Source organism: Rhamphochromis longiceps, linkage group LG17 (genome assembly GCF_057381845.1).
Source record: "Rhamphochromis longiceps isolate RC_006_pf linkage group LG17, R_longiceps_female_GT1.1, whole genome shotgun sequence".
NCBI classification, from domain to species: Eukaryota; Metazoa; Chordata; class Actinopteri; order Cichliformes; family Cichlidae; genus Rhamphochromis; species Rhamphochromis longiceps.
In genome coordinates this window covers 11,417,005-11,441,299 of record NC_140573.1, presented here as the reverse complement: position 1 = coordinate 11,441,299, position 24,295 = coordinate 11,417,005, and the positions used below count along the sequence as shown (strand labels likewise).

General features: G+C 37.9%; 1 protein-coding gene across 1 annotated transcript; it reads left to right on the top strand.

Annotated features, from left to right (window-relative positions):
• Nucleotides 1-2: 2 nt before the first annotated feature.
• On the top strand, nucleotides 3-23,205 carry LOC146649347 (complement factor H-like). The gene is made up of 21 exons (XM_085387582.1): nucleotides 3-185; nucleotides 391-570; nucleotides 999-1,104; nucleotides 2,430-2,506; nucleotides 3,737-3,916; nucleotides 4,199-4,387; nucleotides 4,599-4,784; nucleotides 5,254-5,433; nucleotides 5,884-6,070; nucleotides 11,702-11,886; nucleotides 12,119-12,307; nucleotides 13,569-13,754; nucleotides 17,065-17,232; nucleotides 17,995-18,162; nucleotides 18,497-18,688; nucleotides 18,780-18,965; nucleotides 19,349-19,510; nucleotides 19,832-20,017; nucleotides 20,441-20,620; nucleotides 21,646-21,825; nucleotides 22,843-23,205. The coding sequence occupies exons 1-21, from the start codon at nucleotides 116-118 to the stop codon at nucleotides 23,031-23,033; spliced, it is 3,528 nt and encodes a 1,175-aa protein (XP_085243708.1). The 5' UTR covers nucleotides 3-115; the 3' UTR covers nucleotides 23,034-23,205.
• Nucleotides 23,206-24,295: the final 1,090 nt, after the last annotated feature.

Genomic DNA, 24,295 nt, shown 5'->3' with positions numbered 1-24,295 from the left:
TTAACCATTGGCCTCAAATACTGTGATAAACACACAGCAGTTCTGCACAGAAAACGCACAGTTTGTCAAAGGATTTGTGCACAGTGAAAATTTGGTTTGCAGTCCACTTGACAGAATGCGACTGTCATTAATCCTTCTGTTTCTCCATCTATGGGGACATGTGGAAGTTTCTTTCTCAGAAAACGGTAAGTCAGACTTTTTTAAATGCTGTGTTCTTTGTTTAGTTTAAAAGAGAAGACATTTCTTGTACTTCTACTTACCCTCTTTTTTATTTGTTCTACTATCTCTTCCAAAATTACATCTACATTTATATTACATATAAATGTAGATGTAATTTTGGAATCCTTGGTCAATCTATGTATATGTCTCTTTCCATGTTGTTTTTTTCAGTATGTTCAAGGCTTCCAAATGTTCCTCACTCCTATGTGTCAGAAAATACTAAAAAAGTTGAGTATCGCGAAGGAGATGTGATACATTTCACATGCGAGACTGGTTATATATCTGGTCCAACCCTCAGATATATATGCACAAATACTGGCTGGGAGAGTTTGCGTCAGGGAAAATGCAACTGTAAGTTAAATGGTTTGCCTGCTATTTTGCTGTTACTCTTATGACTGTATTTATAGGGTTACAAATAATCCTTAATCCCTTCTAAGATGCAATTCATAACATTTCACAAAATATCAATTACCAAAGTTTTATCCCAAAACTTTCGTTTTTTGGAATTAGAAAGAGTTGTACTGAGACAGTTGTAAAACTGCTGCAGTATGCTGCTAACAGTAATCTATTGTATGAAAATAGCAAATCGCTTCCTCAAATCCCTGCATCAATAACATTGTACCCACACTTCAACACTGTTATTAACAAAGAGTTTTGTAAAAAATTTATGTCACTGTCGGCAAGCACCTGATTTCAATTAAAAATAAGCAATAATAAGAGAAGAATAAGGTCTAATTCATACTTACTCATGAAAAATATTCTCTTTTCTTTTTTTTCAGTAAAGCCATGTGAACTCCCTGAGGACGTTCCCAATGGCTATTATGAAATTATCCGCGGAGAAGAGCTCGTTTTTGGAACAGCTATCAAATACTTTTGCAATCTAGGGTATGTGGATCTATAATAATTCAGTGACATAATGTACACGCTCTGAAAGTCCCATGAGGATTGCTTATATTTGTGTGTTAAAACAGAAACTCTTCAAGTTGTTTTAAGACAAAAGTCCCGTACAACAATGCTGTTTGGAAAATGTCAACAAGAATGGGATAAAAGGAAGCCGTTATTCAAAGGAGCTTTGAAGAAGCCTGGCAGACTACATTAACTACATTATTCCTAAGACTGCATTAAAGAAATTACAAGAAAGCTTGCATAAGAGAGTTCAGGCTTATTTTTAAAAATGTTTAAACATAAATTTAGAACTCACTGTGAAAGTGAGTTCCAAGATCTGTTTCTGCTGATTTTTGCTGTACTTCTTGTGTTAGGTTGACATACCTCAGTCTTTTCTCCCAGTTTCCCTTCCTGAAGAATGGCCACACTTCCACTCAGGTCTTTTCCAATGAGGCTTAAGTGAACAGCAGATGATCAACAGTGTTAAGTGGTTTAGGTACAAGGGAAAACCTAAAAATAATTCAGTGTCCAATCACTGATGTCCGATCTCAAGACAACTTAAAATGGTTACCATCCATCCATCCATCCATCTTCATCCGCTTTGTCCGGGGCCGGGTCGCGGGGGCAGCAGCCTAAGCAAAGAGGCCCAGACCTCCCTCTCCCCAGCCACCTCCTCCAGCTTATCCGGGGGAATACCAAGGCGTTCCCAGGCCAGCCGAGAGATATAATCTCTCCAGCGTGTCCTGGGTCTGCCCCGGGACCTCCTCCCGGTGGGACATGCCTGGAACACCTCACCCAAGAGGCGCCCAGGGGGCATCCTTGTCAGATGCCCGAACCACCTCAGCTGGCTCCTTTCGATGTGGAGCAGCAGCTGCTCTACTCTGAGCCCCTCCCGGATGGCCGAACTTCTCACCCTATCTCTAAGGGAGAGGCCAGCCACCCTTCGGAGGAAGCTCATTTCTGCCGCTTGTATCCGCGATCTCGTTCTTTCGGTCACTACCCACAGCTCGTGGCCATAGGTGAGGGTAGGGACGTAGATCGACCGGTAAATTGAGAGCTTCGCTTTTACACTCAGCTCCCTCTTCACCACGACGGACCAGTGCAGCGTCCGCATTACTGCAGCTGCAGCCCCAATCCGTCTGTCGATCTCCGGCTCCCTTCTCCCATCACTCGCGAACAAGACCCCGAGATACTTGAACTCCTCCACTTGGGGCAGGAACTCATCCTGTAAAATGGTTACTTGGAAGCAAAATGATTGCTCAAGTACTCTATAAATTTTAGTGTGTGGGTGAAAATACAAAATGAGATATGAGTTGTAATTGCAGGTATACAATGGGAGATAGCGATGGCACCCGAACTTGTCAGTTGGACGGATGGAGTAGTACTGTGCCAGTATGTGAAAGTAAGTCTTTCAGTCAACACACCAGCAATGTTACTTTTATCGACATTTGTAGTTTGAACTAGCTTAACAGTGTATATTTATAAGGTCCTCTGCTTACACTCGAAAAATGTGAAAATTTCAGTCGTCCTGTTAGGTATGAGAAATGAGCTTGCTGTATATACCCTGTGTACTACATTTTAAATATATATTGCTCAAGATTTGTACCAATTCCTGTGGATCCATATTGCACCTGCGATGGTATCACATGACATATAAAGCAAGAACTGGTGCTTGTATATAACCCAACCAGTCACTTAGGACAGTGTTTACCAACCACTGTGTCGCAGCACATAGGTGTGCTGTGAGCAATGATCAAGTGTGCCATGGAAGATTATCTGATTCCACCTGATTACTACTCTAAGCGATCGGTGTAATGGGCAGAACAATTTCATTCTCTTCCAATAGAGGGTAGTACAACTACCTGCTCTAATTAAATGGGTTGCCAACTGCCATTAAAACAGAAGAAGACAAAGAAGAAATTACATAATACTCATGCTGTAAAACAATGGAGCACGTAATAGCAACAGATAAATATTTGAAAAGAAAAAGTAATCAGTCTGACCTGGTCCTGGGGAAAATTCTGACCCAGATGGAGGCCCTAGCATGAGTAGTGGTCAGAAGAAAGCAAAAAGGGTATACTGGGAGCAGATCAAACCAATTCTGCTATGCTTGGTGTGCAGGTAAAAATTATCAATATACTTTTGTGGCATTTTTGTTTGGTGATGTTTTTTCGAATGTGAAATATGTTCCGTGGCTCCCAAAGGTTGGGAAACACTGACTTAGGACACCTAATACACCTTTCGGCTTTTTTCTTACATGAACCTTGAACTCATGAACATATACTTACAGTCCAGTACCTCAGTACATCTTTTTGCTGTTATCAGGCATTCAGGTTATGCTACTAGAGGTTCATACTTTTAGCACTTCTTCTTCACTCCCCTCTATTTATTTGTGACTTGCTTCTTTCTCATATAGTTTATTTATCTTTCCTTATCTTTTTGTGCTCTTGCGTCTTCACCTTACATTATGAAGCATCTTGCAAAAACATTTTTTATGAATTCTTGGTATATGAATAAAACGTAATTAATTTAATTTAATTGATCAAGGTCAGTGATGTGTCACTCATGGTGAAATGTGATTATTGTGATGAAAACATTTTTAAACTTCTATTTTTGTTGCCCATATTTGTAGCTGCCGAGGGTTGTGAGAAACCACCACATCTTTCAAATGGAGACCCGAAGGAAAGTTCCAGACTGCAGTACAGTCATAGTGAAAGGGTTGAGTACATCTGCCAGGATTACTACAGAATGGAGGGTGGGCCGTACAAAACCTGTGTAAATGGTCAATGGACTGGAGAGATGAGATGCCTCAGTAAGATGTAGATCTCTTTATATTTCTGCATAGTCCATTCTTTGCATTCTGCTTTCTTGCAATTCAGAGGGGAGCACTATGGAGCCATTTTGCAGCCGCTATGTGCAAAACTATAAAAATAGTATAAAGGAAGTATCCTTGCTCGTGTTTAACTCTCAAAATGCATGTTTGGTTATCTTTAAATAAGCTTCTCCATGTTTAATAGTAGCATTCACAGGGCATAATAAAAAAAACTTTATTATGTCTACAATCGCAATAATGACTTTTACTTATTGTTTTCAGGAATCCCTTGTGCAGTTGGAGTAATGGACCCTAATCTGCAGGTAACTGGATTACCACAAGGGAATGAAGCGATAAGGACTGGGGACACATTACATTTTCGTTGTGCTGATCAGTATAAACTGGAAGGTTCTGAAGTAATCGAGTGTTTAGAAATTGGGTACTGGAATGCTTCCTTTCCATCCTGCTCTGGTAGGTTTACTTTAACTGAGAAAAGCTGACGTGATTTGACATGTTTTTTAAATGTCCATATATTTGTGTAACAATTATGTAATCATTATATTTCATTTGTTAAACTTATATAACGATTAAGATTTACATTTTATTTGGTTCCTTTGGGTCTAGACTACTGCTGCATTACACTTTAAACTGAAAGATTAAAAGACTGTCTTCTTTAAAACAGATGAATGCAAAGTCACAAGAATATCAGACAGTGTAAGAATCACATCACACATACAAGGCAATCGGCTAAAGAAAGGACAAAAGCTAACCTTTACTTGCCTTAGACGTAACCACTTTATGCAAGGCAATAAAACAGTTGAATGTTTGGCAAATGGACAGTGGAGCGATCCGTTTCCAACATGCGGAGGTAAGCCAGTTTTTTTCTATGTCAACTCACCCGTAATATGTGACAAGAAAAGATCATCCAGTCACAGTGCACTGCAATTTCAGGAGGCTTTAATCACATTTTTTTAATCCCCAAAACAGTTACGGTTACTTTTACTCAGGCAAAAATTACACGGGAAATGTTTTTGGACAAGTCTTGCGGTTGATCCTAATTACAATCACTGTGTAGGAAATGTCATGTACATATGCGAAGCCCAGTCAGTAATAAGCGCCCAGATAAGCTGCTCATGTTAATAACAGCTGTAAATATAAAAAAGAGAAGTCGGAATAAACCCCCAGTAATTTGGAGAGTTGAATCTCTAAAAGATTTACACAAAAATTTACTGTAAGATGTTGCATAATGGTACTAATAGTATTGTGAGTAGATATTAAAAAATGTTATATTAACAATTTCAAGTTTTTTGTTTGTTTTTTGTCTATATTTATTTAAGATCCTGTGGGTTGTGGGAAACCACAACCACTCTCAGATGGAGACACCAAAATCAGTACTAAAAGGCAATACAGCCATGGAGAAAGGGTTGAGTATAACTGTCAAAATTACTACAAAATGGAAGGTACACCATATAAAACCTGTGAAAATGGTAAATGGACTGGACAGATGAGATGCCTCAGTAAGTTATAGCTATATTATGTTGTATTTTCTAAGATTCTGCATATGTAAAAGTATTTTAGGGGTCCCAAGTTTTTTTTACTCTTAAATTTAGAGAAAATTGAGTTTACACAGGAATCAGCCTTTCAAGCTGTTGACATAATTTATTTGAGAAAGGATGCAGAATTTGGGGGCTTCATGTTCTTAGATGCGCTCTGTTTTATGTTATTTTAAAAAATGGGAAAATTAAGACAATTTAACATTAGACTTTCATAATTTGATATTGTGTGAGGTCTGTACTATATCTGGAGTTTTGATACAGATACAGATTGCATTTTATCAGACTTGCTTGGTTTTAAGCACTGTGCCTTTGTAATCAAGACTTGAATAGTTATATATGATATATGTTGTGCATTCCTGCATTGGTGTACTGTACTGACATTAACAAAATCTTTTCTCTTAACTCTTACAGAACCCTGCACTGTAAATAGAGAAGACATGAGCAAACACAATATTCAATTCAGATATGTCAGCGATGATAAGCTGTATTCAGAACATAATGATGTAATTGAGTTCATATGTAGCAGGGGAAGACGTGTTGGCAGTTTGGAAATGCGTCAGACGTGCATTGAAGGCGTAATGCATCTGCCCACATGCCAGTAACATTTCTGTCTATTGGATACGATGAGCATGAGCACGCAAATCTATAAATGATTAGTGCACTGATGTGTGTGGTCATTTTAATAAAAGCCTATGTACTCAGTCTGTGTTCTTCCAGTACATCTTTTTTTTTTTGTGTAAAATCAAAGTCATTCATAAATCCTTTGTGGACAAATACACAAAATGGTGGCCCTATCTTTCCAGTCTGAACATATTCTGATTAAATAAAGATAACAAAAAGAAGTAAAAAATAAATAAAATAACAAACTCCCTCCCTTTGGCAGGAGATCATACCTGCTATTAAAGTGTTTTTGTAACCTAGATGAGCACACACATGTACACACATGTAACAGTAATTGCATGTAATGTTATTTTAATAAAAGCATCACGGGGTCTGTTTTAATTCTTACATAAGTTTAACTCTGCTGAAAGTCTTGGGGCTTTGGGTTTCATGGCCTAACAATGAAACAACCCCTTTTCCACAGTCTTTTTAGGCCTGGAGTCCAGCATCCACTTATCATTTAAGTTGAGTTACTTTTGCCTTCCCACCAACTCGATGCATTCTGGCCATTCTCCCTTAACCCCTGGCATCAGCGAGGCTCTTTCAGCAAGAAAACTGCGCATCACTGGATATCTTCTCTTTTTCTGAAAATTCTTTGTAAACGCTAGCAAAGTACATTTGAAAGTCCTGTGCTTTGTACACCTAACCACCTATCCAGTCCTTCTCCGTAGCACTTGTACAACAGGAGTCCAAGGTTGTATTTAAATAGAGACATTTGGACAGAGCCACTGGACAGTCTGTGCTGTGACCTGATCTCTCTGGGTGGAGTTCGAGCTGGGGGAGGTCACTGAACAATGAAGCTACTGAAATTCTCCTCAGAAAGCATTCGTCAAAAGAACATGAAGCTGTCTTTAATCCTTCTGTTTCTCCAGCTGTGGGGGTGTGTGGAAGTTTCTTTGTCACAAAACGGTAAAGTGATCTATTATCGTTTTTCAGTGTACCTAAAATCACATGTTTTACCTTTGTGGAAAGGCAGTTAGACTTTAAGAAGAGTGACATATACACTGCGTGTGGTCATCACAGGTATTTACTTACAGCAGGGGGAAAAGCACAGTATGAATGTAATTGTCTTATTTTTACACTATTACAACTATTTGAATTTACATGCATTCACACAACCCTAAAATATGTATATTTTTGTGTTAACATACATATATATGGTAGTAATATAATGTAGGACAAAATAGTAATTATAGATGATTTTACTACTTGCTATGGGTTTTTTGCTTGTTTTTGTTTTATTTTGGGGGTTTTCTTTGAAGGGAGGGGGGGCTCTAGTAATTTTATACTTATACTTATTTTTTCCCTTTACCATTAATGGTAATTAATGGTACATTTCTTATATTACTCTTTAATTATGTATGTCAAACATAAATCCTGCTATCTGTGTTATTAGGTGAAGTATATCCACAAATTATGTAGATGCAACTGTTTTGTGGTCTTAACCATTTAGGAGAATGGTTGTAGACATACTTTGATTTTGTAACTGTTTTCCTTGTAGAGCTTCAGTCATTGTTTTTTAACAACTTTATATGTGACGAATTGTAACTTTTTCTCTTTTAGTGTGTTCAGAGCTCCCAAATGTTCCTCACGCTCATGTGTCAGAAGGAACCAGCAAAGCTGTGTACCAGGAAGGAGATGTGATACATTTTTCTTGTGAATCTGGTTACATATCAGATCAGATCTCGAAATTTGTATGCACAGCTGATGGTTGGCTGGTTGTCCATCAGGGAAAGTGCTACTGTAAGTTGCATGGCTTCATGTTTTTATCATCACTAACTAAACTTGTGCTATTGCTGCACTGTGGATGTAATAACTCATGTAAATGTGTTTTTTTTTCTTATATTACTAAATCGTCAAAAACTCTACAGTCATGAAAAGTGTATGAATACCTCAATTATGTATATTACAGAGTGCATATTTTGTTTTTGTTAGGGTTCATTAATGACAGCATTACCCTGACTCTTACTCTAACCCAACCATACTACATGCTATGTACCCCCAAAAAATGTCACGTGAAAAGCTAAAAAAATGAAACACAAAAAGTTGTAAAGCATACCAAGAGCAGCATTAATAAATGGATTTTCATAGGATCGACCCATTACACGTCAGGTAAGGCGTTGGGTTTAGAGCTAAATAGGTACATTTTCTGGAGGCACACAATAGGCCTGGTTATAAAAGTAAAAAAGTATCACATCAGAAAGATTGTTCCAAAGCATGATTACCCATGTTCCTCTGCTCAAATTTGGTGATGGCCAGCAGAGCTCAGCCAGCCTCAACAACCCTTGACCTAAAACAGGGGTCAGCAACCTTTTAACACCCAAAGAGCCACTTGGACCCGGTTTCCACGCAAAAGAAAACACTGGGAGCCGCAAATACTTGTTGACATCAAAAATGAAAATAACACTGTATATATTGTTTTTTTACAATATATACAGCACTATGCTGCTAAAAAATGAAAAATAGATATTTGCAAAATTCTGCCTAAATATGTATTTTACCTGGTTAATGTGTGTGGCGAGGCGTGGTCTGCAGCGCCACTGCATGGGAGTCGGACGCACCTGAGCGGGACCCGCAATCACGCCTCGTCTACTTAAAGTCTGTGCTCTCTCTGCTCTTGTGTTGTCGGACTGTGAGCTGAAAAGCTACAGCCGGCTGTATGCTTACAGCAACCGTGTGTGAAGAGTGGTCAATAAAGAGATGCTGAAAAGCGTGTCCATGGAAACATCGTCGGGTCTGCTGTGATATGTTTACAATGAGACTTCTGCTCCTGAACCTCTGCGCACAGCGTCTGCAAATCGGGGCTGTACGAAGTCACTTTCATCTTTACGCAGGACTGTAAGCTGTCATCTGTGAGGCGTGAGCGGTGTTTGTTTTAACATAGTTCACGGAGGAGAACAGCTGCTGACATAATGTGGATCCGAAGATCCATAATTGGCCTACCTGGGGTTGAAAGTCTCGATAAATGCACGGCGTTTCGGCGGGTATACCGGCTTCCGCGAGTGTGACGCTTATTTTGAGCGATGAAAAATAAAATATAATTCTATTTTTATATTTCAATGTCACAATAATCTTCCAATTTAGAACTACAAGTTTAAAAAGAACTAATACAAAAAATACACTTCAGCTAAATACTTCTAATTTATTTTCCCAAACCACCTGGAGCCGCAGTATAAAGACAAAAGAGCCGCATGCGTATCCGGAGCCGCAGGTTGCCTGTCCTAACACAACTGCACATTACTGGCATTACTATCGTTCGTAGCAATGACGGGTAGTCATTTCCTTATACACACATGTATATCTTGGCTTAGTCACTCAGTATGTTTTCAATCTTTGTGTATTTTTCTCTTCTTTTCCCATTTTATATTGTTTTGTGTATTAGCATGTTCAACGCTTCCAGATGTTCCCCATGCCCAAGTAACACAAGAGACAAGAACATCTCAGTATCAAGCAGGACACATGATACATTTTGCTTGCGAACCTGGCTATACATCAGCTCTCACCATCAAATACGTATGTACAACTGAGGGCTGGCAGCCACTCCAAAGGGGGTCGTGCTACCGTGAGTTCAAAAGCTTTCTTTTCTTCTCTCACTCTCATGTGAATGACTACAGTTCAATAAGCAGAGATCATTAAAATGAATTTAACATAATTTATTGATCTATAGAATTCAATTTAGGTTGTTGGTGATTACACTCTGGAAATGAAGATTGAGGCTTGAATGGAAGCCTGGGAGAATGACCGATGAGCAGTGAGATTTAAAGTACATGGAGTGGAGACTGATTGGCCGGAAGACAGCCAGCAGAAATCTGATTGGGCTAGACCAGTGATTGCACAATTAGCTTCACAGCATGGGAAAGTGGAAATGATGTAAAGCTTAGATTAGCCAACAAACACCAGGGAAGCAGAAATGTGTGACTACAGATTGTTCTTATTGAACTTACGTATGAACTTCATTTGGTATTATCTCCTTGGACATATAATCTCATTTACTCAGATGTGTCCTGCCTTCATTAAGACTGCTATGACGGTCTTTATTTCTATATATATTTTTCCTGCACACAGGCAAAATCAGAATTTAATTCTAAATGATTTTTAATATGTAGAGACTTTGTCATGTCAGATCAGACTCCAAATATATTTGAATTCACATCAGTCATCATTTTATTCAACAATGTTTCTGTCAAGTCATTATGAAATATGACCCAGCATCTCGATGTCAGAAAGATCAGTTTAACCCTCTGGGGTCCAGGGTATAATTGGCCATTTTTGACTACTTGTTTGGTATCATTATTTTCAGCACAACCTGAAATATCTGAAATTTGAGTTATTTTTTCATTTTGGCATACTATATTACCATAGTTGATCTAAATTCAGAGAAAAAATTCAAAATCCGAGTAGAAAAAAGTTATATTTTTTTACTGTAAAACCCACAAACATGTTTAACGAATCATTTTCATAACTTGAAATGCAAATAGAAATTGTACATTTCTAAATATTATGCACAAGTTTTGCAAAGAAAGTTATATGGTACTATTTAACTAAAAATGCAGCCAATGCCTCAGGCATATAACCGTTTAAATCTATTTACAGAACAATCAGGTGATCTGCAACAAATAAGAAAGCACACAAATTATTTGTGCCATGTGTTTTCAGTCATTCCTTCAGGTCGTCTGCTCGTCCACACCATGTCTTTAGGTATCATGTCAGTTCTCCATGTTTAAGGTTTTTTCATGTTTAATTTTTAGTTCACCCAGTTTAGGTTATTGTTTAGTTTCACCCATGCCCTTTGTTTGTATTTATTTTGCAAGCCTTAATAAACTGCTTGTTTTTTGTTAATCCACATCACGTTTCATAGTTTTTGGTTTGCACTTGAGTCCTTTTTCACAACACATACAGTCTGCCTCAGCCAGACTGTGACAGAAAAGTCAGACTTACTGACAGGTCAAAAACTATTCACATTTTTTCCAGAAGCATTGTATTTTTTCTTTCACCAAAATATAGGCTAGAGTTAAAGTTAGCCACCCTACATAAGGGAACTTATAGGGTTAATGAATTAAATCTTAGCGTGTTAAACTGACACAGCAGATGGTTTGCTTACACAGGTTGTCCTTGTAAACAGTTTGCAAAGGGCAGATATTTTGAAACTATTTGCCTGGAAATTAGATAAACGTTTTCCATTCCAGGGTGGAATGATTGCATGTCATACATCTTTTTAAAAAAAATTGAGTGCTCAATGTTAAATCAGTCATTCCACACTTAAAAACAGGATTTCAACAATCATTCAAAGCCCAAAATTACAATGGTATCCATGTTGATCCGTGATGATTGTAAAACTTTTGACCACAGCTGTAGTTTTGACAGTGGTTTATCTCCACTGGTCTGAACCTTCGTGTCTCCAGCACAAATACAGACACACATTGAAACCTGGCAAAATGGATTCTGACATGATCTGGCAAATATAAAAACTGCAGCAAATATAAAGATTCTGGCCAGTGATTTCTACATCTGAATCTTGCCTTTTGAACTGTTTTTTTTCTTCTTCTTCTACCTTAGTTTCATCTTCCAGATGTGACCCTCCTCCTACAGTTCAAGGGTTAACAGTGAAAGGTTTACCAGAAAATTGTATTCCCATACGTCCCAATCACATCCTCACATTCAGCTGTGATGGTCCTGGGAAGTATCTGAATGGAATTTCTGTGCTGATATGTGGAGAAGACGGACAATGGAATAATCCATTCCCGACTTGCATAGGTAAGAACATGTTTAAATCCCTTTACTGACAAAATGCAATGCCTGTTTAAACAATATGGCAATAGTTCAGGTTTGATCTTTGTGTATTTTGAAGCATAATTTAAATATCCAATAAGATTTCATGATTTTTTCCGCTCTTCTGGTGTTCACTAAAACCAACTACTCTCTTGCTTGCTCTTTGCAGCTTTGTTACATAAACTCACATATATTCTACATATTTTGCTTTTTTCAGATCGATCTTGTAAAATCGGTGTTATGGATCCTCATCTCTACGTAGCTGGATTACCACCATCAAATGAAATAATGGCGACTGGACATAAATTGCGTTTTCTTTGCAGCAATACACGTGTACTAATTGTGTCTACAGAAATTGAGTGTTTAGAAAATGGACAATGGAATTCCCCCTTTCCTTCTTGCTCTGGTATGTGTACTTTTATTACCACAATGACGTGAGGTAACAGAAATGAGCTGTGACTATGATAAGGGTTTCTGTTTTAAGTTGCTGTTAGGAGCAATTTTGTATTGCAGGAAAACATCAGCATTCTGTAGCAGTTGTGTTGTTGCCCTTGTATCACATAAATCATTAATATAATGATCCTGATGAACCCTGTAAGGTCAAAGTCATCATAGGAAGTATTCTAATCCTAAGCCTATATTTTTGATCTGCTGTTTATGTCTAATATTGTAGGTTCTTGAGATAACGGCTGTTGTGAACTAGCATCACATAAATATTACTGAACTGGATACATTTTCCAGTTTTCATCTTTTTAATCTTTCTGTAGCTAAAGGAGATTTGTTGAGGTTTAATGTAAATGATTGAAGCTTGATACCATTTTAATCTAAAATTAACAAGGGGATTTGAAAGCTTAGTCGTCTAAGGCAAAAATGCACACTGAAACTAGAATGAAATTAGAATATCGGGTTTTTGTTCAAAACTATTCAGTTTCGAATGATATCCAATGACTGATAGCTGTGGTTATCAATATCTGTCAACAATAGGGAATTTTCTCTGCCGAGATATCATTTCATTCACTGTTGATCAGTCTGCCCTGCTTAAAGGAAATAATGGGCAACTATTGTCCACATTAGAAGACTCAAGTGTGAAGAACTTTTATAGGAATTAAGGTTGTATTTTTCTGCCAGGTGCTGCTAATTAAATTCACTACATTAGCAGATCGTCAGCAATCATTAGCACTGCTATAAACACAGATGTTTTGGTAGTTTGTTCATCTGGATCATTCAGTGTGTGTTAACATATACTTCCCAGCAATTGAACAGTTATTCGTCAACTCAGCTAAACAATACCTATGAAAAAAAGAGCTCACTATAGTACATCAAAATAAACTATTGCTGTGAATAAGATTTAAAACTGGAGTCAAGTTAAAAACACTGCTGGCTGTCATTCTGCCTGCTGACATATTTCATCTTTATTCATCTTTTTTTCTCTACACTTGGTTAAGGGTAGAATTGCCATTCTTTTCTGACTTCTTAAAAGACTGGACATTTATTACTTCTTAATTACAGCAATGAGAAACTGAATGCCTATTAATAATAAATATTTAAAGAAAAACTTGCTTAGTTTGAAAATGTAGTGAGAAAGTGTCTTATTACTTTGAATCTGATTTGGTTTCATGTTTATAATGTAAACCTCACAATAAAACAGATTCTCTTTTTCAAAACAGAGAAATGTAGAGTCCCTGAAACACCAGCAGGTCTAACAATCACCACAGATGTAACAGACGATCAAATGAAAAAAGGACAACATTTAACATTTGCTTGTGAAAACAGTAATCACATCATCAAAGGGAATGCAATGCTTGAATGTTTGGAAAATGGACAGTGGAGCAATCCTCGTCCCACATGTGAAGGTACAACACTTGTCCTCTTGTGATCTTACTGTTTATCAGTACAAAGGATGGAAAAAGATTGCTATTGCTGTTTTTGGTATTTCTTGGGGTGTCGTGTGAATGAGTGTAAGTTACACACACTTTAAACCAGAAATTAATAGTTGGTTTTGAGGCAAAAACATATTTCAGGTTATCAGTAAAATGTCCTCTGCCTGATCTGCTCTTGTGCTAATTAGTTTGTGTGAACATTGTTTCTGGTTAATTCTTTGTCACACATGGCCACACAGTGTTAAGGTAATGTGAGAACCTGATGAGCACACACGAACCATAGAAGAGTTTGAACTTTAAAAAAAAATAGTATTTTTATGTGTGGCCTCTAATTACAATAGTTCCAACTGCAACTTCTGGAATCTTGCAACTTTGGATTTTTTAATATTGGAGGTTATAGCAATAACTTTTCCTCTCATCACTGCTTTGCACGCATCCCACAAAATCGGTGGGGGTAACTCATCTTTATCAGGCGTGGCGACCGTGGCCGTGGCTCAGGGGGTTGGGAAGTGTATCTGTAACCGGAAGGTCACCGGTTCGATCCCTGGGCTCTCTGTCCTGGTCGTTGTGTCCTTGGGCAAGACACTTTACCCTACTTGCCTACTGGTGCTGGCCAGAGGGGCCGATGGCGCGAAATGGCAGCCTCGCTTCTGTCAGTCTGCCCCAGGGCAGCTGTGGCTACAACCGTAGCTTGCCTCCACCAGTGTATGAATGCGAGAGTGAATGAATAGTGGCATTGTAAAGTGCTTTGGGTGCCTTGAAAAGCGCTATATAAATTCAATCCATTATTATTATTATCATTGAATTCCAGGTATTCAGCAATGTCTTTTGTCAACTGTTCACATGTCCGTTCGTTCAGTATACTAGAATTTAATTTCCAGTTGGTTATTTTTCTCCTTTGAGTAGAGTTTAAAGATAAATATTGAGGGCAATGATTGAAAGGTCCATTGGCCCAATATGGTACTCGTGTATTTTGTTCATATCAGTACCAAAAGTGAGGAAGTAGTCTATTCTCAAATAAGTTGCATGTGGAGATGAATAGTAAGTATAGTTCCTTGCCGTTGGATTAAGACGCCTCCAAGTATCCACCAATCCCATCTCCTCTATCAGAAGGTTCAGTTTTCTAGTTAGTTTTTGTGATTGAGATATTCTCTTCCCCGATGCGTCCAGATGTGGTTTTAATGTAATATTAAGGTCTCCTCCGCAGACAAGTAATCCCTGTGCCTCTGTCACTACTTTCTCGAGTACTTGCATATAGAAATCAAATGTGGAACCTGGAGGAATATAAACATTATAGAACGTGATCAATTCCCCATCCAATTTGCCCTGTACCAGGATAAATCTGCCTTCTCTATCCCTAATTGTAGCAAAGTGTTCAAGAATGACCTTCCCTGATATTAAAATAACCCCCCTCCTCTTGTATGTCTTAAACCATTTGAAGAGTAATAAGCGTGCTTGAAACCTTGTCTCTTAAGTGTCTCGTGCTCAAGGCCCACCAAATGTGTCTCTTGTAGAAATGCCACATCAATATCCTCTCTTTTCGGTTTACTAAGAATTTTTCCCTGCTTTGTCGGGCTTTGGAGTCCATTTACGTTAAGTGAGAGTACCTTTAACATTTGGCTTTATTATACCGCCAGACAGAACCATGAATGTGCATTCCAAATGTCACTGAAATAAAACATTGTGCCCCCACTGTTAACACAAAACTAAGATTAGTACACAAAAACAATAGAACCAATATAGAGTCGTCCATATACTCAGGATCATTCGACCCCTTTAGGTCCCTGTTGGAGAGAGGAGAGAAAGGACCCACCATACGGTGGGGGCTTTCCCTAGTGTTGTGGCGACTGTCCAACTGGTATATCCCACTTACACTAGATGAGTCCAACATATATGGTAACTTATAAATCTGATCAACTGAACTATCAACATACCGACTTGGACACAATGAAACCAAATAGAGCATATTACCTTCTTATTTAGACTGCTTGCCTGTGAGTGTAGCTCCTATCCTCCTTGTCATTCATATTTAGTAGTCTCTTCTATATTCCCGCAGTTTGCGTCGGACTCGAGTTTCCATTCGTGGCCCTCTGTCCCTCTCCATATCCACATATGGAGAGGGACATGGCAAGGAGTGGTCCTTGCCATGAAAATGCGTTACATACTTTCTCTTCGGTGCTGGGTCCCGAGTTTGCGCGTGTGGGGACCACCTCTATGCCCCGTGTTCTCAGATCCTCCGCTGCGTCCTCTGTGTCCTCGTAAGACCTGCTCATAGAAGTAGGTTTTCACCTGGTGAAACGGTAACAGTTACATGTGAGGAGAGATACTGGATTGGGAGAACCCGCACGCGCTCAGTTGAGACTACTTGCAATGAGGATGGACAGTGGTCTGTCAGACCAGTATGTCAAGGTATAAAACTACAAAAGCTTTAGACACATATTCTAAGCTCACTGTTCTTTGCTTTCATGTAGTTCAATCAGCCATGAGGATGATGAACAATTTTTTTGAAGATTATCCAGTCTTTCTTTCTTTACAGAGGTTACATGTATCCGTCCACAAGATAGACTTTTGTCCCGCTGGGAGGCGTCTTGGCGTGATGAGACAAAGAAATTGGGTGATACTGTCAGGTACACATGTATATCAGGATACAGGAGGAAAGATGGCGTCACTCGGGCCACATGCACCAGAGATGGATGGGAACCAAATCCACTTTGTGAAGGCATGGTGGAGTTTAGTTCACTTTTCTTCTAATTCTGACATGATCGTTTTTAATTTCTTTAATATTAGTCCATATTTGAGAAAACAGGAGAGAACTGCAGAATGTCTTTGGTCAAACAGAAGCCTCAAAGGATCATTCAGTCATAGAGTAAAATCTTACGAACCAGCAATATAAATTTTAGAGACTCTGTGTGATAGTTCATAGTGAGAGAAAATGGTAATAACATTCATTTTTTTGTTTATTTGTGTACTAACCAAGCACTAACCGAAAGAGTGTACAAATACTCACTGGATACTATTTTCTGTACAAACTGCAAGAAACATTTCTACTGCCACAACAACTTTCAGCTGGATGTTGAATCCACAACTGAACACTTTTCTTGTCCTTTGACTGAACATATTCAAATATAAAATACAGAACTGTTAAATGGAATCACATTTACACTGGGGAGCTGCTGCTTTTACTTAAAAGATTATATGAAAGTATCTGAATGTTTTACATGACAAAATTATCTGAATCAAAGTAAATGCAGAAGCTTAATAAATGTGGTTTTGTTCCTTTCAGAGATAAAATGCAGGAGGCAACAGTTTAATAATGCAGATATTACTGGAAAAATTCAGGCTGAATACAGGTACAACGATCGTGTCCAGTATAACTGCAGGAGAGGTTATGAAGGAAGTTTCACTCTAACCTGTAGAGAAGATGGCTGGCATAGGTCTAATGAATGTACAGGTAAGAAAATGCAATAAACTTAAAAGGATACATTTATTCAGTTATTCAAGGACTACTGTTTTTCATGACAAATATAAATGTTGTAAACAACTGATGACAAAAGACAAATGTATAAACTATATAAAAGGTGAGCATTGCTTTCAGGACTGAAAAGTGAAGCTAATATGAAAGTTCAGTCAACATGAATTCTCTCAAATCGGGGAACTTGCAGAAAAGCATCTGGTTCTACAGAATGGTAAATGATCTGTATTTGTATAGCGCTTTACTAGTCCGTAAGGACCCCAAAGCGCTTTACACATTCAGTCATCCACCCATTCACACACACATTCACACACTGGTGATTGCAACCTACATTGTAGCCACAGCCACCCTGGGGCGCACTGACAGAGGCGAGGCTGCCGGACACTGGCGCCACCGGGCCCTCTGACAGAAGTCTATCTTTAGTCTATCTTTGTCTTTAGATTCCTTGATGAGCTCCACAAACATTTTTCTTTTGTGAAGCAATGCATGTTACTCTTATCAAAGAGCTCCCTCTGCTTCCCTGAGTCTGCACACGAAATGGAGGTTTGCCAAAGTCAGCAGGATTCAATGCTAGTCACTTAATAACAGACATTACACAGTCTATTCAGTAGTATTAAGGATATTTAAGCCTAGTCCAAAGATAGTTGAATAATGTTATCTATGAATCACTACTAATAACACAAGAATGTATTCTGACTGCTCTTTGATAATATCTAAATGTAATATCTGTCTTTCTGATAGCTATAACAGGATGTCCAACAACGAGCTTTGACCGCAGACTTAAAGTTTGGCAACATGGTGACAAACTTTACTTCAGGTGTGAGGATGGTTACAAACCTCTCAGCAAAGGCTGGTGGGGTGAAGCCACATGTGTGCACGGTGTTTGGTCTGGAGTTGAAAGCTGTATTGGTAATTAAAGTTTCTAATTAAAGTATCTTCTGTTATTAGCTTGAAGCAAACACAGTGACTTGTTCAATACCAATGTCAAGATGGGGAGTATAAGATGTTTAGGTAGAAAAATATAAGTTTTGAAATCTGTTTTAACATCTTTTTAACATTTGAGTTTTATCTGCAGTTATGTTTAAGAAAACTGGTGTGAAAATATTTTCTGTAATATCTTACAATAAGTGCATTCATACAGAGTTTCTTCCATTGCTTATTCTGATCACATTTTTAAATATGGAAATGGATTTCATCCATCTGTAATATTTTGCCTGATTGTTTGTAATCATATCCACCTTAGAGGAACAAAAGTGTCGAGAAGCTCCTGAGATTCCTAATGGGGAAGGAATACTAGAGAATACTGAACAACACGGACAGACCCAAGAAATGATATTCATTGATTGCAATGAAGGATACTCTGCTAAGATTGAGGAATTAACCTGTCGTGACGGACGATGGGATTTAAATGGATCACTTGATGATATCTGTAAATGTCAGTCACCTCAAGCATTATTTTGATGCATGTTTTTATGAAAAGATTACAGAGTGTAAATTAATAGTGTACATGTTGTGATGTCTTACAGCTAATCATGATAACTGCAGCCCTCCACCCAAAGTTGAAAATGCTGTTATTACAACTCGTTATCGGAAGCAATACCCATCTCGCTCTGAAGTAACCTATCAGTGCTTTGACAATTACATTATGGAAGGAAAAGCTACGATTAACTGCATAGCTGGGGAATGGAAGGAGCTCAATATTCAGTGTATACGTACGTACATAAAAATAAAATATTGCTGTGAATAAGCTTTAAAACTGTTAAAAACACTGCTGTCTGTCATTCTGCCTGCTGACATATTTCATCTTTATTCATCTTTCTTTCCCCACCCTTCATTAAGGGTAGAGAAAGACTGTAGTCCTTTGAGGGACGAAACAATGGAAATAATATAACCCAACATTGTACCAAAGGCACAATCTTTAACTAACCTTAAATATACTGTTTTAGTTTGGTTTTTGTTTTTTTGCCTTAGAACAGTCTGCATGTGTACCTCGGTTTACACACCTGCCGTTATCTTCATTTTCAGCACTATTGGTCAAATCAATAATGTATGTAACAATGTATATAATATTGACAATACTATTATGTATTTTCAGTGTACTGTGACCAGCTTATGGATGAGTCTCTGGACTTCAGAGCAGAGAAAAAGAAATACATGACTGGAGAGATCATTGAATATCAGTGTAAGAATAGAGCAGGAATTATTGGCACTGCAACGTGCCAACATGGCAAGTGGGCTAAAGCAATAGAATGTGAAGGTAAGGAGACATAAAAAAAAAATGCAGTTTTCATACAAACACCCCCATGTGGTGCAGTTTGTAGGTTTAGACAATTATTCTTCCCTTTAATCACTTTTAAAAGAATTACCATTCTTTTCTGACTTCTTAAAAGACTGGACATTTATTACTTCTTAATTACAGCAATGAGAAACTGAATGCCTATTAATAATAAATATTTAAAGGGAAAACTTGCTTAGTTTGAAAATGTAGTGAGAAAGTGTCTTATTACTTTGAATCTGATTTGGTTTCATGTTTATAATGTAAACCTCACAATAAAACAGATTCTCTTTTTCAAAACAGAGAAATGTAGAGTCCCTGAAACACCAGCAGGTCTAACAATCACCACAGATGTAACAGACGATCAAATGAAAAAAGGACAACATTTAACATTTGCTTGTGAAAACAGTAATCACATCATCAAAGGGAATGCAATGCTTGAATGTTTGGAAAATGGACAGTGGAGCAATCCTCGTCCCACATGTGAAGGTACAACACTTGTCCTCTTGTGATCTTACTGTTTATCAGTACAAAGGATGGAAAAAGATTGCTATTGCTGTTTTTGGTATTTCTTGGGGTGTCGTGTGTATGAGTGTAAGTTACACACACTTTAAACCAGAAATTAATAGTTGGTTTTGAGGCAAAAACACATTTCAGGTTATCAGTAAAATGTCCTCTGCCTGATCTGCTCTTGTGCTAATTAGTTTGTGTGAACATTGTTTCTGGTTAATTCTTTGTCACACATGGCCACACAGTGTTAAGGTAAAGGAGAGTGATGCACAGGGTGTATGACAAATATTTCACTTCAAATGAAAAATGATGCATGACAGCAGGTCAGAGTGAAAATGTGATTATTGTGACAAAATATTATCTAATGTTGGTTTTTCCTCTGTTATTGCCCACAATTTTTAGCTGCCAAGCAATGTAGGACGCCACCACGTCTTTCAGGTGGACGGACCAAAACAGCGACTAGAAACACGTACAGACACAATGAAAAGGTCGAATATGTGTGTGACAGAGACTACGGCATGGAGGGTGGGCCGTTCAAAACCTGTGTCGATGGTGATTGGGTTGGAGAGATGAGATGCCGCCGTGAGTTACATTTCCCTTTTGTTGCACACAAAGTTTTTAAATATGTTCTAAGTAAACAAACAGCCAGTGGAGGGCCGCTGGAACCAGTTTGACAAGTTTATTAAATCTGAGAAGTTGGTTAAGTGTGACGCTGAAAAGTTGTTTTCACTAACACAGACAGTAGCTCAAAACTGTTTGAAATGTGGTGCATTTAAGATTATACCTGAACACACCACAATGTAGACTTCAGGGTTAGTTGCAGTTATATCATTAAATAATAATATTAATACGAACAAGAAGAATTCGTTTTTATAGAAACCTCTGTAATAACCCACCATCCCCAAACTGTGCTGCAGCTCTGAGAACATCACAATGGCTTCAGTTCTTAAGTGGATGGGTTTCACTTGTTCACCACCCACTACTTCTCCTAGATACACTATTGCAGTCTTTGAGTCACACTTTGAGAGATTTAATGTCAGGTTTGCCTTTTCACGATTTCAGTGTTTTTAAGTGGCCCTCTATCATAGCCACAGACATCACACATTTCATCACCAGTTAACGTGGGTTACATGGAGGAACAGGGAAATACAACATGCTATGGAAATGTCAGAGGAAATGTGAGAACCTGATGAGCACACACGAACCATAGAAGAGTTTGAACTTTAAAAAAAAAAATTTGTTTTTTCACAATAAAATGATTAAAACAATTAAAAGGATAGGATCTGTAAGATGTGGGAGAGGGCAGTAGATGAATATATCAAAGAAGCAGATCATTTCAACAGCAACATGAGTTTGATACCAGTACAACACAGTTTATCATTAGTTACAAAGAGTGCTGACCGCTTTCTAAGCATAACAGAACTACATATATAGGATGACAAAGCAGTCTTAAAGGCTGTGATCTGCACTCGGATTGCATGATGAAAACTTCACCTGAAATGTAAAATAATATGTGACGGTATATGAACATAAAAACGTGACTAAAAAATTATTGTGACTAAATGTTGTCTAAACTTTTTTTTTCTCCATTGCTCACACTTTTGCAGGTGCCCAGGGTTGTGGGAGGCCACCACCTCTTTCAGATGGAGACACCAAAACAAGTACTAAACAGCTGTACCAACATAATGAAAAGGTTGAATATAACTGTCAGCATTATTACGTCATGAAGGGTGGACCGTTCAAAACATGTAATGATGGTGAATGGACTGGAGAGATTAGATGCCTCCGTAAGTAAAAGTTTTCTTTATATTTCATTCTGTGAAGAGAAACGTAAAAAGTCATTTTGGTTTCTGTTTTTTAATTTTGTTTAATTCCAGAGGTGTGACCCATATATACACAAATATACACGACTGCTTGTGAGCCTCTCAAGATGAGAAACTATGTATAAAATATGAAATTAAATATGTTACTCACAAACAGCGAATGCATTACTTTGTTGAAGCCCTTCAATAAACATCTTAAATGTTCCGTTTAAAGTCCACTGTGGTGGTGTACACCGCACGCATTTAAAACACTGTGATAGATTTTTTGGAGCATGTTGTGTTTGACATAAGAAATCAACAGGTACAAAATCATTTCTCACTGTGTGGATAGTAGGGTCTGAAGTTTACTGACAAACATTTTTTATGTTTTTCCATGATGAGCTCCAGTAAGACCTTCTTTAATTTTTTTCCTGTTGACTTCAGGTGATATTATAAAATAGACATGATGAAGTTGAATTATAGTACAGAGCCCTTGTCACACGCATAGTTATACGAGCACACCACGCAGTGAAATGTATCCTGACACGCTCCTCGACTGTGCAAAAAGAGAGAGAGAACATTATGTACATGCAAAAAGAGAGAACATATATACATATAACCATAAAAGTGAATTAAATAAAATAAGACAATCTGGAAATTTCAAATTGAAACATCTGAAAAATGTACATTGTGCAGGTGGGTATTAAAGTGTCTAGTACTGTAGTGAGGCTGAGAGGAGTCAGGCTGGGATGGACAGGACTTCAGCATGTAAAATAGTCACAGAAATATTACATAAAATTAACAGTGAATGTAATCACCCCACAAGAGCAACAGCAACAGTAGATCATCTGTGTACCATTCCAGCGTTTGACCACAATTTAGAATTAGGCAGGAGAAAATCAATTTTATTTGTAGCCACAGAGTCCTTTACAGAACACAATATTCTGTACATTCATGTATTTTACTAACGTTAAAAGACTGTTTATCTTTTATGTCTTACAGAAGCCTGCGCTGTGAATAGAGACGACATGAACAGACATAATATTCGGTTCAGATTTTCAAGAGATGATAAACTGTATTCAGAACATGATGATGAAATCGAGTTTACGTGTACCAGAGGAGGACCCGTTGGGACACTGGGAATGCGTCAGAAGTGTGAACATGGTGTGATACATTTGCCGACTTGCCAATAATGCTTTTATGTACAAGACTAGATAAACACGAGGGCACTAATGTGTCAATAATTGAAGAGCAGAATAAAGACTTAGACCAGTGAAGTACCAGTGCTGTATGTGGTCATTTCAATAAAAGCTAATAAATGCTGACTGAGTCTGTTTTCAGCGACTACGAGTTTTCTGAGTGAAATCTATCTTGCATAAATCTTCTAACACAAATTCACAACCTATATGCCTCACTTGGCTTAGCCTGAGAATTTTATGATTTAATAAAGGTTGCCCAGCAACTGAATTTTGAATACTAACTATCTGATTTAAAGAGTTATCAAATGATCTGTATAAAAACATGACTTGGCTGATGTTTGTTCAGTCATAAAAACCTTTTGATCGTTCTGGAGTTTCCATAACTTCTCTCTGGGTCACTGTATGTAGAATCATTCAGACAAGGAAAAAAATCCACCTGACGTGTACTTTCCTCTATAATATAAGCTGTAATCTGTTATTGTTTGGAGCTGTAAAATAAAATTCAGTTATATTTATTTCAGGAATTTTAATTTAACAGGTTTTCTGGTTCAAACAAAGATTTTTTCCTACAGTCAAATACAACCCATATGAGCGTTGCAAAATAGGCAGACCCAACAAAACCAGTTATCATGAGATGGCTAATAAATTACTTCACTTTAAGAGCATTCATGTTGTTATAGACAGTGTTGCTGTTAATGTATGTTTGGGGGCGTTGCACCCTGGAACCTTCAGAGGTTTTTCAGGGTTCTCCCTGCCGGATTGTTATGGGTGGGACAGTTTTCCTGTATGTGTGCGACTAGCTGTGGTTGTTTCTAAAAGTGGTCAGTAAACGTCCTAAAACTGGCACTTGAGTTTCCGAGCATTTTTATCCTGAGGTTATAACACATGTCAATACAAGCTGTTTGTGTAGTATCGCATGCTCTTTATTCCTCACATACTCCACTGAGATGAGACAGTGTGTCATTTTATGATCAGCATATTAGTAACAGCACAGTCTGCTTGAAATGAAAATCATGGCACCGATAATAACTACAAGAGCCGAGAAAAGAAACTGTTAGAGACAGACGTTCTCGTTATTTTTAGCTTCCACTTTGCATTTATTTGTGGGTTTAATGTATGTTTTATTAAACAATAATAAATTATTAAACAATTAACATATTCAGTTACATAAAATCTGTCCTTAACTACGGAAATACCACTAGACCCACATCAAAACCTTGCCAAATAACACCAAATAGAATCTAAACAGTGCAAAT